An 18,097-nucleotide genomic window follows, 5' to 3' on the forward strand; every position below is an offset into this window, starting at 1 on the left:
AATTCATCTCCGTTCTCTCTTGGCAGACAGCATACATGTTTGCAATTCACCAAAAATGCAAAGCTTTTTTCTAGATCAATAAAAGAGTGTTTCACTCTTCATACAGCACTGTTATCTAGGATATTTCTACTTGCCTATTACATACATTCTCACACACACACACACACACACACACACACACACACACACACACACTCCTGCGACCCAATTGTGGCAACGTTGTCTGTGGCACATTCCACAAGTGTTTGGGACACTGAGCTCCCAACCCTCTCAGTCATTAGCACATTCAGGGCAATTAGTGGGGTTACCCAGCCCCCCTTCATTAAGGCACTCTTAGTGGCTGCGGCCATGAGAGAGATTTGTTCGGAGCCTCAGACGATGCATGCTGTTGATGCGGCCTTTTACGTAATCGCAGCAAGCTCATTTGCCACATGTCACTGGAGACTTTAATTAGTCCAGCATGCCCACAGAGTCTCTCTCTTCCTCTCTCTCTCTCCATTATTAACTTGGCACAGCCATGTCGTTACGTCTTTATGAACTCCCATCTTAACGCTGTAAAACGATGCTCTGCTTATTGCCACAAGGGGAACGAGAGGTGAAAACGCAATTTTCACATAAATAAAAAAAAAACAAGAGCAAATAAAGCACTAATGAAATCAAAACAAATAAAAGGGTTTATTCTGATAGGGCTTTCCGGTCTGGCCTCTGGCTTATGCGCAGCTGTAGCTAAAAGAATGAAAACGAGAGAGAAAATGAAATGTCATGTAAGTCCAAAGCCCCTCTCATCAACAATATAGAACTTGAACGACAAATATGGTTGTTTTCTTTCACCATGACACTGCAGAGTGCAGAGATTTATTTTAAGTCATCTTGACCAGCAAACAGCGAGTGATTCATGGACAGAACAATGAAAAATACATGCAGACTTAACAAGGCAAGTCTGGCTTTTTTTAGCTGAGGCAGTTGCCAAGCAGTACCCATGACACAAAACACAAAGCCCACACAATAGAGAAGAATTTGAACCAGCAAGCCACCAGTCCAGTTTACAAGGTATGCACACTATCAATTGACCTATGCAGCAACTCATTCAAAGGAGACACCACCTGTCTGATATCATTAAGTGCTTAGTAACAAAGGTATGCTGCTTGAGCACACTTCTGGGTGCCGTGGTCAAATTCTTCCACCCTCTTTGCCACTCTATAGCAAACAGGATATTCATGGTGTCATCATGCACAATGCAATGCATGCTTTCACAAGGGTGTATCCATAGGTCCACTAATGAGCAATTTAACGAGTAATTTGTGCGGGTGTTTGGCCCTGGGCTGTGGCACATGCCAAGTGAGACGCGCAACCTGAACGACAACGACAAAACCGTGGGAAATTGAGGTGAGGTCGTCTTGGGTACAGCTTGTTCTTTCTCGGATGCCACTCCCTTCACCAGGGCATGGTTATTTGCCTCATTCCCTGGTTTATTCTTATCAAAGTGACTCACGGCAGCCAGTGATGGCCTGCCAGCCTCTTTCAAGGTAAAAAACAGAATGCCTGTGGTGTGAGTCGAAACTGTCAAGTGCAAAACACACACACGCAGACGCAAGCACCGCACGCAAAACATACACCCTGCAGCAGATTGAGACTCAGACCCACACAGACATGAAAGGAAAAGGAGATGCCAACTCCTTAGGGTTCCACACACACATCCTTTCCCACTTAGTTGCCCATAAACACAAACACACAGCTACACAGACAAAAGGAGTTCACCCTCATTTGCTACTGCTGTGGCCTGTGAGTGGGACAGGGAGCTTAGAGATGATTAGCCTTGATGATTCAGGAGCCTGATGCTCTGGGATGTGGCCCTCAGGCGCTCCTAGCCAGACTGCCCCTGTAATGGTACCCTGAGAGGGGATGGGGTTTAGAGGGGCTTTGGAGGGGAGGCTCAGAGTCCACTTAGAACGGCAATTAAACTTGGGGGGGTGGGGGGTGTCAAGAGTCTGTGGGTTTTGCTGACTGGGCCAAGAGGGATCGTATGCTTAAAACTGGCAAAAGGACACAGCAGCTCTTTACAGAGGTTCCAGGGATCTAGCAGGATTTGATTAAACCTCTTCAGCTCAGTTCAATGTATACAACATGTGTATGGTCGCAAAGAGGCCTTGGAAAATGACACAAGGCCGGCCTGTGGCAGCAGTGGGGCTGAACAACTCTGCAATGAGGCACCAATCAGAGGGGCAATTCCAGACAAGTGCCAGGCCGCCCGACTCAGAGTTTTGGGCTTTGAGGCAGTAAGGGGAGGGGGAAGAGGGCCCGATGTTGGCTCTGGTGAGGGAGTGCCGTAATGAGAGGCCGACTCCATGATGTAATCAAAGGTAACATGAGGATGACGGAAAGCCATCTTGTTTACACCCCCCTCCCCCCATACAGCTCCCACTGCCATTTTTCCTCAATCAACTTCAAAAGGGCAATTTGCGACTCAGTGAACATCTGCCTGACTTGCTATAACAAGTTGGCGAAATTATGTGCAGTTTAGCTGCGGTAAATACAGTAAGACTACACTGTACGCAAAAAAGAAGAGAAACCCTCCCACACCCTTGTGTGCAATGTCTACCAGGCTAACATCACAGATCTGTAATTACCAAACCTAGACTCTCCTTCAGTAGATAGTACAGCACTGGAACAGTGTCCCTCATTTTTATTCTTGTCTTGGAGAGAAAATTCTTGACTTTGACCCACAAGACATTTCTGACATGAGGCCTGCTAACAGTCTTAACCTTTGTCCTCATTACTGCAGCAAGGCAGGTCTCCAGAGGCCCGCTCATTTTCCTGGAACGCCAGGACTACCTTCACTGCCTGGATCGAGACGAAACTCATAAACGAGTTCCAGGGCTAATGCAGTGGCAATGCTGTGATTAAAACTACAGATGGATAAAGATCGGCTCTCACATCCGAGGCTGACTGGAGCACTCCATGGGTAGCCGCACACTCACACGCATGCGGGGTAGGTGTCAACACACACAGGTTAGGTCTCAACAGCTGATTGCCTGCTGATACAACACTCAAAACAAACATGCTGACTACCACACTCACATCACTGAAAGCTCACACACACACACACACACATACAATGTGAAAGCAAAGGAATGCATGTGTGACTCAAACCAAAGGGATCTATTGCTCGTGGCTGTTTTCATTCGGAACTCTCTATGCTCTTTGTCAGGGCCGCTGCCCATTGTGAAGGGTTCTGGGTATTGTGCGCTTTTTCTGTGCAATCAATGAGGAGCGCGGCCCTGCTGCGATGATGCCAAGCCCACTCGCTTTGGTGACAGCATGTGGCCAATGGCACCTGCCGCTGACACACACCCAGAGAATAGTGGGAGGAATGCTACAACTAAGCCGCACCCTATTATTGCTAAATGTCCTGGAATAACATCCCCCACATTCTTCAGCCATCCCCTGTACTGTCACTGATTTAGTCAGTGACTCCAAATCTCTAAGGAGATGGAGAAGACATCAAACAATAACACATGAGTCAAGACGACAGAGAATGGGTGTTGGAATTTAAAGGTGAGCCGTAGCACTGGCTGGGTACTGGCTAATTGGCCTGTGTAATGTGCTGGTTTTACATAACTCAGAACTCATTCTGTGAGTGTCAGTCACTCTGGGTGTGCCCTTCAGGCCGAGCTTAGTCTAGTTTATGGTCACGTCCTATCATTTTATTATGGTTGGGAAAAAAATGGTTTCATTCATCTCATGTATGATAGAAACCCATGGTGATGACACAGAGGTTGGAATTTCTGATACACCAGTTCATCTCGGGCGGGAAATAATCCAACCAACAGCTACCATGGTAACATCACAGGCACAATTCTAACATGCAGCTCAATTTTCACCTTCAAAGCTCAAACACCGAGAAAAAAAGGTCACACACTAGTTGTATTCCATCACAAAACACTGAGAAGAATATGTTACTTCCCTCTTATTTCTCAATTCATTTTTTGTGGTTCTGCACTTTTGGAAGCCAGTGTGCTTTCGCACATTTTAACCACTCGACATTTTAGCTCATGAGTTACTGAACAAATGTATTCATAACTCAGAACATTGTTGACTACGATAAGCCATTCCTAATGTGTAAGTACACATTTCAGGCAGAAGAGACAAGAGACTTCAGTTCTGAGTCACTGTATTGATAAATCTCCATCTGCCATGAGTATTTTCTTCTGGTCCGTTAAAACTTGGTCTCTCCGCCCCAGACTCCCCAGTCCCCACATCCTCTGGAAGCACCGTTTACTCATTGTGAGACACTAGCTCACACGTTACTGCACCTCTTGTCACACTTAACGACACGCAGCCTCTCTAAATATCCAGATGCAGCAATGCATCTCTGCTGCTGAAGTGCACGCTAAGCAGCAGCGGCAGCAGCAACAGGCGGCCTCGATTACAGCGTTGACAAACTCGCAACAGACCTCATGCTGACAGGACGAGCCGCGGCAAGGCACCAGAGAAGGGGAAAAAAAGAAAACCAGTCATTTCAGCCATTTATATCTGACTGGAGCAAGGAGGAAAGACACAGTAGACTAGTCATCAGGGGCTACTAAGCCATCAAATGGACTGAGACGGCCGATGTGGAGGAGCCACGACACAACATGACTTTCATCATAGTTGTAGACTGCCCACAGATTGTATCGGAGTCTGCCACTTCCTGTAGCAGAAACAACAGACACACAGCAGAAAAACAGACAAGACTCACAAAGGTTGTATTGCACAGCAAAGAACAGCACTTCAAAACTTTCTCTCCAAAGCCACAGCCCCTACCAGCAGATTCCATTATGTGCTAGCATCAATTTGGGAGATGAAACATAACTTGTTTGTGGTGGTGCTATTAAGGAAACAACAACAACAACAACAACAACGAATCAAAAAGATCATAGGACCACAAGGGCAACAGCAAACAACCAGAAAAGTCCATCCCCTAACATTTTGATGTACTTTACAATGACGATTTAGAAGCCATCTAGAATCACAAAGATAGAAAAGCTTTCAGTGGCCTGATACCGACAACAGAGAAGCAGAGTGTTCTGTCTGAAGCCAGTACATTCTCGTCTGCGCAATCAGCACAGCAGAGGGGGCATCAGGAAACACACACAATTGCAAAGGGGGAGGGGGGGGGGTGCAGAGCTATGAAAGGCAGTGGCACACCAACAGAAGGTACAGCGCTGAAATGCCAGTCACGGGGGTGGGGGCACTTCAATAGGGGCACGTGAGCACTGGGAAACCTCTCCAGCTCTTTCCCACCCATTGGAAGAGTGCCAATTAATCACTGTGCTACAGCAGAATGGCATGTTGACCATTTATTTGTACAGGCTAAAACCTCCCCAAGGCTGTTGAAAGAAAACTAAATGTTTACAGTACATATGTTGTGTCATGTACAGTACACGTCAGACATGAAACCAGTCCCCTTTTCATCTGCATAATCCTGAAACTGTATTTGTGACAAATTAACTAATATTACCTTCATTTCTTGAGTTGACTGTTCAAGGCTAACTGGTTTCTTATTAGTGCCAAATCCCCACCCAGTCTTTTTTTCCCCGTAGGCTACTATGCTCTCAAGTCATCATTTGACCACTGCACCCTACCACTCCTATGGGTGTTTAGAGCATGAATGACATGCCCTAACTACCACCACCACCACCATCATCATCAGTTTCACTGGCTCGTTTTTTCCTATCCTTCATCGTATCACAACCCCCCCCCCCAAAAAAAAAACTGATGTGACCTACTGATGATGCACATTCCAATGTGTTACCCACACTTTGAAATTTACTAGATCACTGTACACTCTGTAAATATCAAATTCTTTTCATAACAGAGTTTAGTTTTGTTCATAAACATATCTTCACACACCGTTCAACAGGACAGGAACGCGCGATTATTACAAATTCAAGACTCTCAGCCGTCTGCCTTCTCTATACAGCTATGCAAACCTTGAGAACGTCTTAAACGCGCAAACAAAACTTCCATTTGACAGGCAGTAGCCTACAGAGTTTATTTTGAATAACGGTTATTCTCGGATACTTCAGAGAGAGAAAAAACCGCGGAAGAGTAGGAAAAAGTTTGTTCATATTGCGCAAGTCTAATGTTTCAAAACATTTGTCGGGATGCTGGAATCAATTTAAATCATCAACCTGGACGACTAAACATATTGCTTATGGACACTTAATACTCTTAAACTTAAGTGCAAGAGCCTTTGAAGGGAAATATCACTCACTGCCTATCACTTCTCTCCGGTGACAGGTAGCCATGCTTCCGAGAAATCTTTCCGTCTCAAATGCCTGATCATTGACAAGACATTTGTTTGTTTGGTTCCAACAACAAATCGATCATTCTCGACATAAATGTCATTGTCAACTAACTAAGCCACAACTACCAAGGAACTAGTTCAAAAGAAAAGATTAGAAATACTCACCGACGCAAGAGCAGCAGTTGATCACACCTCGCAGACTAATTAACCCCTCGTAAATTTACACCTGTGGTCTGCGGCTCGTTCCACGACACCTTGCGTCAAATTACGCGAGCGCCAAAATAAAAGAATGTGCTGAAAGGAGTTAGAAAATATTTTTTACAGCAGAGAAATGTCAGAAGTCATCAGCAGAGTGTCAACCCGAAATCCGTAATCGATGTTAGTTCTTTTGTCTATGCTACTGACTAATGAATGTCAAGAGATCTTTGTCATCCAAACAGAAGCAGCGAGACCGCTCCAAAACTATATTGGTCTTAAACAAGTGGTGCTCTGCTATGATGTAAAATCACCTGTGAACACTCCCCCTGAATACATGAGATCACTTGCCACGTGTTGCTATCAAAATAAAGCCCAGGATGGGCAGGCGAAATGGTATGGGGCGTGTCCGACAAGGGGTTGGAGTTAATTGAGACATTAATTCAAGACTGAGGAATCGAAGGTCCGTTTTTTACAAGACCACCATCTAGTGGACAAATCCAAAACTCACAAACTGCCTAAAACGACCTAATTAAGCATTCATTTATAAAACTGCCTAAATTAAGCATTCACTTACAAAAACGATCACATATTTCCTGGGTTAGTCTATATTATACATAACGCAATTAGACGCTAACAGCGGGAATTGAGCCTACAGTCTATGGACTCTCTGACTTAGGCTTATTGAAATGAATACATGTTGTTGACAAATATTTTTGTTTCATTTGTTTATTTGAATAATTTGCAAACATGTGAGTACCTTACATTGAAATGCATTGTGCTGTCAAGAAAATATATTATTTTGCAATTTTATTACAGTTAAAAATCTGTACATTGTCTTACTGGTCAGATTACAAGAGCAAAGGTGAAGCAAACCAGTACAACAGACATGACAGCTTTTATTTACAAACCAGGTCTTTCACTTAATAAAATATGAACATGTGCAACCATTGTATAAAAATCAATCATATTATTCTATACTTGTACTTTTAGGAAAGGAATTTAAAATGATTTTCTTAAGTAAAAGTTGTAATGACTGTAATCATAGAAGTTAAATGTGTCAAAGGTGGCTAGTCATTATACCTAATAGGAAGGGCAGCACTTCAGGGCTGGACATCTCCTTAAGGCACAGTCTAAATATGCACTGAGTGATACAATCTTTGACGGTGGCTAGTTTATTGCATACCACTGAGACAGTTTCAACATGTGTTTTCCAAACAAATGCTTTTGACCATGACATGGTCCATTAATACCAACTTATATATCAAATCACTGCAGCATTGATTGCTTTTTTCATTTTAGCAGATATATTTAATTGAAGCCTTTTATACAATTTTAGACATAAGCAAATTTGTAAAATTCATTTTGGCTAAACCTTTTCATATTTGATCTTTGTGGTTGTCAAATCTCTGGTGTTAGGTTACCTAGTTTGTCTTTTGTACAAGACACATCATAATATCATGAGCCACAATGATGGGTAATAGGCCTATGTTTAAATCAACAAGCAACAAGCCTCAGATGGTGAAAAAACTGTTTCCATTAGTTGGTTCCAAAGTTGGCTATTGTGCTTGGTTACAGATGGTTTAAATTTAAATGGTTGCTCAGCTCACAATTGCAACAAAGTACTGGGTTTAAGCAATCAGCATCCACTCAATACAGGCACAGAGAAACATTCTATGAACAAATATGGAGTCGTGTCCACATGAGGACATATTTTGTGATCATTTTTGCATTTGTTAGTTACACTACATAAAGCGCTCTGTAAACTTTTACAAAGCTTTTACAAAGCTGTAAGCTTTTTAGAGGATATAATGGCTTTTAAGGTGTGGTGAATTGGCACAGAGGTGTAAAGAATCTTCAGACACCTCCACACGTTCAACACTGAAAACATTTTGCTGAATTGATAAAGCTGTCGTTGTTGTTGCTGTTGTAGTTATTCATGTTTCCGCTTCAGTCGTCCACAAAACAAAAATAGGACACATACCGGAGATCATGTTCATGATTTTTTGGCCATATTCGCCATATTGATTAAAAAAAAATAAGTTTAGAAAAAAGCTTTTCTATATGTTGTATATTGTTAACTTTCAAGCTCTGTCAAATGCTGCATGGTGAGTTACTGGGATATGAAGAAGCCTGTTCATACAACACAAAAAGAGGAATACAACACAGAATACTTGTGGAATCTGATCGTAAGGCATTAGAATCTGTTGATAACGCAAAAGCCATAAAGCGGTCCAGGCATATTTAGTGTCGCTTTCTTGTCACCATCTTCTGGTCATCCACGATGCTGTTACAAATCTGAAATCAGAGTGCAAGACATCTTTTGACAGGGCTGCTTTAGACCTAAAGAACATCATGTGCAGGTCTGTGCTGAAGAAGGCGCCGTGTGATGATGTCACTGACACTGGTGACGGTTCAGACCATGCAGACCTGGGTGATGGGCTTTGCAGGAACAACCAATTATTTATGTGTAAACAACTAGCTTGGAGTTCAATTGTCCTATGTATATAGTGAAACCTATATAGTTTAACCTGCATCAAGTCCAAGTGCCCAACCCCATGTTGCATTGTCCATTTCTGAGGAGTGTTGTGAGTCCCACACACATGCTGAGAAAAGTGACGACAGTGATGGAATTGCTCTCTGGACATTTTGTGGTTACATTGTTCGTGCTTCTGTGGTCTGGACATGAAGGTGTGCATGCAGATCAATGCTGAGTCAGGAAATTAGAGTAGAAGTGTGTGTGTGTGTGTGTTTGCCAAATCAAACTTATTTTGTCCATGTGTGTGTCTGTGGGGAGGAAGTACACTGCATTAATTTGTGGCAAGGGAGCCTGTGTAAAGTGGATACAACTCAGAAGCAAACTTCTCCAATAACAGTCAAACATTCCAGTGGTTACACCGGTGTCACATAGTTGCCTGGAAACGTCCCAAAGGCTTGTGTCCTTTCTGACGTACCTGTAAAATAAAGGACACAGTTAATTTGCCCTCTCCTAGACCCCAAACAGAATTTTACCACTATGTAGTGTTCAGTCACAACCACTAGGGGGCATTCAAGTGTCAACATTCTCATGATCAACTTACCTACATACCAGCCATCATCACACCTCTCCATCACCTGCAAAATATCTCCCTCCTTCAGTTCCAGTTCATCCTTGTTCTGCGGTCTGTAGTTGTATACTGCTTTATACCTGCAGCAAACAGGAGAGGTCAGTGGGGCTTCCCTCATAAGCTTCATAAGGCAAGGCCATGCAAGGCAGTTTTAGTTGTACAGCGCACTTAATACACAAGACAAATCAATGTGCTTTACACCATCAGAAAACAGAGAATAGCAGAAAATAATAAAAGCATGAGGGATAGGGAAATAATTAAAATACATATATCAACAGACATAAAACACATAATCAAATCTGCTAAAATGCATAATTAAAAGTCTTAAAACATAGAATGCAACTCATTATTTTTTTTAATTAAAAATAAAATACATAATTAAAAGTCATAAAAGAGTGCAACTGATTAAAGGCATTTGATCAGATTAGGGAAAAACCACAGAGAACAGTCTTGTCTTCAGTTTTGATTTGAAACTGGTGGCAGTTGGGGCATATTTTATGTTATCTGGGAGTTGGTTCCAGAGCTGAACCGCATAGAAGCCAAATGTGGCTCCACCATGTTTGGTTCTGAGTGTCTGGTTAACAAATAGTAATAAGGCCACCGATGAAAGCAGTACACATTAACATTAGAAGGGTAGCCACTCGGTGAGCACAGACCTTGGCCAAGATCTTGCAAGTTGCAACATTATGAAAAACAAAATTTCATTGAGCCACCCCAAAAATTGTGTAGGTTCTTCCTTGGCCCACCACGCTACACCAAGCCTGCAACAAGCCTCATGAAAATCAGCCAGTAGATCAGCCATTTCTGTGCAGTGTTGGGCAAGTTACTTCAAAATCGTAATGTACTATGCATTACTTATTACTGTCATTTAAAAGTAATTTGTTACATTATAATATTACTGTCTCTGAATTGTAAGGCATTACACTACTATTGCATTACTTTTAAGTTACTTTCACCAAAATATCTAGAAATATGGATTTGCCATTCTAAATGCAGTTTATTACGCTCAATGCAGCTTGCTCTTCCAATGGAGGGAGATGTGGTATAGCATAATGACTGAGCTAGGCTTAAGGCAACAGTAGAATGCAATAGGCGCAGTGCTCATAATGCAATACAAGGAACAATCATAGTCAGAATTTTGTTAAAAACCGACAAAAAGTCAGTCTGGTAAATTGTGATAGAAATACTGTAACTTTAAGGCCTAGGCCTACTCATTAAAATCAATAGAGAGCCTACTATATTGTAAATCAAAGCTTAAAGGAACCGTATGTAAGATTGTGGCCAAAACGGGTACTACAATCACTTTCAAATTACTGTAGAGCGGTGTATCCCCTTCCCCTCCCCTCTGACTGGCAGAGTTGGCAACCGGATGACGAAACACTACTGACTTTGTGATTAGTAGATAGGTGGAGGGTGGCGCATTAGGCCAAAACACAACATGACAACATCAACATCAGTTGAGGGCTGCAACTTCACTTTTTAAATTACAATATCCTGGCCAGACTACTGTTGTCAGTGATATAAGTATTTGAAATGAACATGATTTCGTAATGTCTAGTGACATATCAGGGCAATTTTATGATTAATTGAAATACAATTTTTACATACGGTTCCTTTAATAAAGACATGTCAAGATGGTGGCCTGCTGGCCAGTTCGGTGCCCTAAGTGAGTGGCTTTGAGTGAGTGACATTTAAATGATAACTCAAACACCTAAAGTAAAATAAAAGGCCTATTATTTACAGACCATTACTGTGTATTTTTAAACATTAATTTCTGAAGAAATGCTGTTTTACTTATAAATGGTGCACTGTCACTTTAAGAGCATTGATCTTTACGTTGTCATAATGCCCTTTTGCCAGCTCTTATTTGTTTGAGTTACATTGATAGCACAATATTAACAATAATATGCACAATGTTAAGTTGTTTTAAGCAACCTTTATTGCTTTGGAAATGGAAGTATGCAATGACATGTTGCTTCACATTTCGTTTTGCGAATACAAGTAAATTATGAGCCTGGTATCCACCTAGCTATCTGAATGAAATGCGTTTCAGTCGACTCAGCATATAATGTGCTTCATGTAGCCTAAATGCTTGGAAAACGAATGATTGAAGACCCACCAATTCTAGTACTACGTGGTGATTGAGAAGCCAAAAGGTATCAAACTTGCATGTAACATCGTGTTAGTGCATTTTGACATTGTAAACGTTATTGATGAAGAGTGAAACGCAGTTTGCAGTAAAGCTACTATTCATTGGTTACATTTGGGTGCCCCCTCTGTCCTTTGGTGCCCAACGCAAAGTGCGTGATGCGCGTGGTGGGAGCGGTGGCACTGCCAGGCTACACAATCTTTTTCTGCATTTCTATCCCTTTATTCTCTTCAATTTAAGTTCACAGCACAAAGCTGAAATGCACAACAGCATAGTTTGTGTTTTATCAAGAATCAAAAAGATTAGCGTGGCACTACTTTAGATGTTTCATTAATTTACTTGTGCTATTTCGCGAGCTGAGAGATCTTTCGGTTTCGCACACAAAGTGCACTAACTATTATGTTCTTCATAGCCTTGTCTCTGACAAGCTGAAAATAATGAGCGTAGGCTTATGTCCATCCCGCAAATAGAGTAGTCCGCCTGCGAGTCTGCTGCAGCCACAGTCATATTCAACCAGTATCAGGAGATAACGTTCTACTATTTTGCGCGGATTTTTTCTCCTCTGTTGTTCTCGCGTGGTGTTTGCGAATATGTATCAAAACAAAACAAGCGCTTAATTTTGGGTTAAACTGCATTGTAACGCGCGTTACTGAAGTTTGTACCGAGTAAATATTACCCAATTTTTTTTTTGTAATGCCTTACATTACCGCGTTACCGCAAACAGCAATATATTACAGTAATTACATTACTTTTGTAACGCATTACTCCCAACACTGTTTCTGTGCAATCCTGCACTCAGACAAATATGCAAAAAAACAGTCAAACCACACCTACATCATGGCAGAGGAAATAAGTTTAAAAGGAAACTTACGGTGTCCGCTGAACTGCTGTAGATCCAGGATTAGTTCTGGCTTGTGGTGGGGGAGGAGCAATTTTATGGGAATTTGGCTGCAAAACAAATTACAATAAACTAGTTAATATCAAAAAACATTCTAGTGCAATTCTATATGGTGACACATTATTTGTTTAAAATACTTAACATACAGTATATCAGTATAATCATGCCTTTGACTATGTGGTAGGGCAGTTTTAATACATTTAAGTCATATTAAGACAAATATTCAAGGTGCAAACCTGTGTTGAATATCCAGGCTTGTTACCAACGTTCAGTCCTGGACCCTGAGGAGATGATGGCATGTGATTGGATGTTGACAGTGGTGACCTCACTTCTCTATCCACTGGGCTGTGAGCTGTAGGCAGCGTGCCACTCCAGTGGGAGTTCAGTAACGTGGGTGAGGCGGACCCGGGTGATGCATGGGGCCAGTGATTGGCTGCCTGCTTTGCATTTGCTGTCTGAGTGGGCGAGAGTGGCGAGCGTGATTGGGTGGATGCGGCGCCATGCGGGGAGGGTGAGGACGGCTTGTGGGGTGAGAGCTGTGAGTCGAGGGTGAAGGGTGAGGGGGACAGGGGTGACCGTGGGCACGGGGAGTGAAGCGGACGCCCAGGGCTCAGCGGTTCGGGGAACGTGGGTGACGCAGGCGAGGTGGGGAACTCATCACTAGTTTTGGTGCGGGGCATTTTGTTGACCTGGACGTAGTTCAAGGGGAAGATGCCACTTCGGGAGGTGCCCGGGATCCGACCCTCCAGCCATTGGTCATCCACTTGCCTGGTCACACAGATGACCTCCCCCTTACAAAGAGTAGAGGGATCACTATTAGTTCTCACATTACGGATTGTCACAGAGCATGTTCAAAGTTGTCTAGGAATGGAAATGTTATGCAATGTTTACATGTGCATGCAGGCGCGACATGAGTTAAGACTGAAGTATGCAGCAGATTAATGAAACTGTCATCTTAAAGCCATCTTAAAACCACCTTCCTGTCAAAAACTTCCAACTCAGTCATTATCTGGTCAAACAAATTCACACACCCATGCAGCGTGTTCCGTGAGCACCAATATAAGTGACAGTAGTTCCTAAACATACTTATAAATGACAGGATATTGCAACAGTTACCTTCTTGAAAGACAGCTCGACAGGCAGGTCGGCGGTGAAGTTGTACAAGGCCACGGCTTCCCCATACTCCAGCACCTGAACGGTGGGGGATTTGATGGGAGTAGGCTTCTCAGAGGGAGGGATAATCTAGGGTGGAAGGGAGCAGAGGAAGGAAGGGTGAGGTTGTTGAGGAAACAACTCAATGCTCCGGGAAAAAAACTAAAAGAAAGTGGACACAAGGCGTGAGAGCAGGTCAGATAGCAGGTCAGAGAGCAGGTCAGCACTTTCTTTGGCGAGGGAGGACCCACCTCCACGTAGCTGGTGGGAAAGATGCCGGCTCGGCCATGATGCTCCCCTTCGTACCAGTTGGCGTCCACCTGCCTGTGGATGTACACCACGTCACCTTTCTGCAGCGGCAGTTCTCTGTGGAGTAGAGAGCAGGGCAAAGGAAATGAGATGAGACTTTGGAGGCAGACCGAAAAAAAAGAGAGAGAGAGAGAGACAAAAAAATTCATCTCATCTCACACAACTTCCTGGCACAACTCATTTCCTGCTTAGTCCACCCAAAATATCCTAAAAGGTCACGCAGCACAAGAGTAATTGGGGGGAAAAAACAATAGCTTCACCACAAAACAAATGAGAAGATATACAGCAAAAACAACAAGTATTTCTGTACTGCCTTCAATCATGTTTTGTTCACAATGTGTTCCATGCACCTTGATGAACCAGGAAAGATAAAACCAATGACACCTTTTCCTTTTCAAGGACTGTTGGCAAAAAAACGAATTCTGATCCAACACTGGAATTTGGACCACAACGTTCAATAGATTCTCTTTGTTGAGTTTTGCATCTACTTCTGTTCCCTCTGAAACCGGAGCTGAGTAGGAGCCTTTTCAGAGTCTTACGTGTTAAATAATTACGGTTAGTATGCACCTCTATCCTCCCCTTCCCCCTCTGCTCTGTGCTTCCTGATTGTGGCATTATAATAAAAAACAACCTGTGAGAGAGGAAATGGTCCATGGGCTGATCTGCCAGGGATTATTCACTACTTACTTGGGTGACTGCGCTTGGAAGTTGAACTTGGCCCGGCCCGCCTTCATCTACACAAACACAGAGAAATAACAACGGCATGTTACATTTATATAGCGCTTCTCTCGACACTCAAAGCACTTCACAGTGAAGAGGGAACCTCACTAACCACCACTATAATAAATACGAATATGAATGTTTGCTGAGCAGAGCAGAGCAGATGCAGTGTATCAACAAATGACGGACAACTCATTTTACAGTTTTTGAGAAAGGAAATGTAATGTGTATGTTACATGTTTACCTTCTTCTCTTCTCTCTTTGGTGGGAAGTCCATGGCTTCTGGTGCCGGACTGACTCTGCCTGTAAGTCATTATAAAAGAAAATGAGGGGATATGCCCAGAACATGTGTCAAGTTTTAAAGGGGCTCTGTTTCTGTAATAGCTTATGGTGAAGCATGATATAGCACTTTTTGCATGCAGTTATTTGCTACACATGCTGTGTTGTCTGTGCTGTGCAGACAAAGTATATCTCTGTTTTTTTCAGCATACCGCTGTTCTAGCAAATCAGCAGTTAAGTATATTATAACCATCATGACTGTGCAGAGGACTAATTAGATGGGAAAAGTTTCATGTCTTACATCCATCCATCTCACTCCATTCTGCGCATAAACCACATAAGTTGATCTTAAGTAACACTGTACATATTATTACTTTTGGAAAGGTCTTGTGTTAACAGTTGTCATTCAAGTAGCTGAGAAGTCAAATGCTCACTTGGTCTGTCCCAGCACATGTTACTGTGCATTAACAGTGGCTGCGTTCTCAGGCCAGCTCTCCATGGACTAATCTCCAAGAAAAACAATTGGATAGAGTTGATCTATAATCAAGACTTCCTCCCTCGGATCTTATTTTTTGCCAGCTTCCTCTCTCCTCCTACTCACAAGTCTAAGCTCGACCCAAAAACGCAGAAGTCAAACCTCAATGTTTCAGTTTAAAAACACTTTTTGACCACCGAGTAGACAGAAGCCCAGGCAAAACAACACATTTCCTGGGCTGTGACTGTTGAATGTGTCCTGATATCAAACGGAGTAACATTCAGACTTAAGAGCAGCAGTCACACGCACACACACACACACACACACACACGCACACACACACACACACGCACACGCACACGCACACGCACACGCGCACACACACACACACACTTTTCTATCTCAAACCTCAGTGGATAAGTAAAACACAGATAAACAAAAGGAAAGAAAAGATCAGAGCTGAAACTGATGCTAGAATGGTTGCTTAAACATACTCAGACTTCCATGGATAAGGGTATAGATAGTGATAGTGTTGTGGTGCCACATTTCACTCAAATTGTTCTGTTGGGTCCGCTCTTACCTCTAGCATAGAATGAGCCAGGCACTGTGGCCCGAGGAGGAGCTGTGACCGGGACAGAGGAATGGTTGATTGGAGCCACCACCTTTGTTCCAGAATGTTTTGCACCTGGCCAGCTGTTGGAAGGTAGAATGAGTTCAACAGGCCAATTGTAAAGTATAGTCATAACTTTTTGTTTTACAGAAACACAACTCTTAGCTCTCTATGACACTCTATACATGACACAAACATCCTGCTATTCTGAAAGGATCCCTTGAGAATACTGGACTATCATGTGCTTTTGGATGCTCTGTTACAAGAAAATAACTCCTAGGTTCCTTTTCATCACAATAACTTGTAAGCAAAAAAAGTTGAATAAAATATTAAGCTCTACAGGATGGATAAATGTAACAACATGGCAGCCCTCATCTGAGAGTTCAAAGTAGTGTCTCTCGGCTCCATAGTCAAGGTGGACCCTCGGCTTGTGTAGGAGTCAGGGTTCTGCACGCTCGGCTTTTGGCAAAGCCATCAGTCTGCACTGTGCAGATGCAGAGTCTGCTCTGTATTTGGGCTCATTCACGTCTCCTCCCTGAGGGAACAGCAAGCAGACTAGACAAGAGGGGAAGCAGTAAAAGCTTGCCACACTCTGAGAACTGTGTGTTTCCACTTGTCATTTCCGTGGCAACAGGGGGCTTTTATTAACAACGTTCTGAGGGGCTGTGAGCTTTTTAAGTCTGCGGTGAAGAGGTGTGGAAAGTGCTCAAGGTAGTAGGTAACAACTAAATGAGAGAGGAGAGGTCAAAGGATTATTACCGAATAGGTTAAAAATGTGCGGCACTGGCCTCTTGACCTAGTAAACAGCGGAGTGGAACATGCTGGACTGGAGAGGGATGAGGGTGCCTCTGCCTGAGGCCTGCAGGACCAACTGATCTTCTAAAACCATGCTGCCTTTGTTCAGCCTACATCACATATTCAGGCATGTGAGAAATATAATTGTGCAGCCATGGCTGCCAACATTCTCTAAGAGACTCGCACACCAAAACAGCTGGAACAGTCTGAAGAAGAGCAACGTGCTTGACATGTTATGCATATTAAATTATTTATGGGAGCTGTTTTGGACAGATATGGTAGAGATGACAGTACTAGAGATGACAGTACTGGTGGTGATGATAATGATGAATGAACACGAGATGCTGCACGCACATGCATGAACACGCACACACACACTCACACGTACTGTACACACAAGCACATGCACACACACACACGCACATACACGCACGCACATGCACGCACACACAGACAGAGGTGCATACGCACATGCACATGCGCACACACACACACACACACACACACACACACACACATAGCAGTGCCAACTACCACACGTGAAGCTCAAGGGAGGTCAGGTATGTGGCTGCCAGCCAAATGTTGAACCATTAACCTATCCCTGACACGCGAGCATTGAGCCGATGACTTTGCCTGCGTCTTGAGTCCTATGAGTTAGATGACCGTTCTATTGTTTGTTTATTGTGTGTACTACATATAAAACTCTATATCTGCATTGTAATAGCCTCTTGTTTCTTAGATTTATGATTTTGGGTTTGACATTTCTTTACTTATATTTGGAAAACCTTAAATGAAACTAAAATAATCATATAAACATGTATAAGTGAATGGGACAAGCCTATTCATATGACTGAAGCTGCACCTAAAATGGAACTAAACTTTTTATTGACTTATAGCAGCACAGCAGTAACAGCCAGAGATCCGGTACAAGTCAACATGTTCACTCTGAAGCCCCCAGCCAAGTAGCTTTACTTTACAGGTAAGAGGAAATCAGCTGTCCTCAGGCAACTGACAACTGATTCACAAGACACTGACACCCCACCACACACACAAACACACACACACACACACACACACACACACACACACACACACACACACACACACACACACACACAC

General features: G+C 43.0%; 2 protein-coding genes across 5 annotated transcripts in view; both read right to left on the reverse strand.

Annotated features, from left to right (window-relative positions):
- The window catches only part of pdlim2 (PDZ and LIM domain 2 (mystique)), a 52,119-nt gene extending 45,327 nt beyond the window's left edge, over positions 1-6,792 (reverse strand). Inside the window, exon 1 of one of the 2 annotated variants that reach the window (XM_076269518.1) lies at positions 6,455-6,792. The gene's annotated coding sequence lies outside the window, so the exon portion shown is untranslated. The remainder of the gene's footprint in view (positions 1-6,454) is intronic. The other variant, XM_076269519.1, reaches the window with a different exon arrangement.
- Positions 6,793-7,197: 405 nt separating this feature from the next.
- Positions 7,198-18,097, reverse strand: part of sorbs3 (sorbin and SH3 domain containing 3) — a 33,907-nt gene continuing 23,007 nt past the window's right edge. For 2 of the 3 annotated variants that reach the window (XM_076269522.1, XM_076269521.1), the window contains exons 13-21: positions 16,154-16,266; positions 15,064-15,122; positions 14,787-14,833; positions 14,042-14,156; positions 13,755-13,880; positions 12,875-13,429; positions 12,612-12,688; positions 9,565-9,671; positions 7,198-9,438 (exon numbers count right to left, since the gene is read on the reverse strand). In XM_076269522.1, the coding sequence (XP_076125637.1) occupies positions 9,377-9,438; positions 9,565-9,671; positions 12,612-12,688; positions 12,875-13,429; positions 13,755-13,880; positions 14,042-14,156; positions 14,787-14,833; positions 15,064-15,122; positions 16,154-16,266 (1,261 nt within the window). In that variant the 3' untranslated portion in view covers positions 7,198-9,376. The remainder of the gene's footprint in view (positions 9,439-9,564; positions 9,672-12,611; positions 12,689-12,874; positions 13,430-13,754; positions 13,881-14,041; positions 14,157-14,786; positions 14,834-15,063; positions 15,123-16,153; positions 16,267-18,097) is intronic. The other variant, XM_076269523.1, reaches the window with a different exon arrangement.

Source organism: Alosa pseudoharengus, unplaced genomic scaffold (assembly GCF_046254945.1).
Source record: "Alosa pseudoharengus isolate Yale_2024_CS ecotype anadromous, Long Island Sound unplaced genomic scaffold, YU_APseudo_1.1 YU_APseudo_1.1_scf_6, whole genome shotgun sequence".
Taxonomy (NCBI): Eukaryota; Metazoa; Chordata; class Actinopteri; order Clupeiformes; family Clupeidae; genus Alosa; species Alosa pseudoharengus.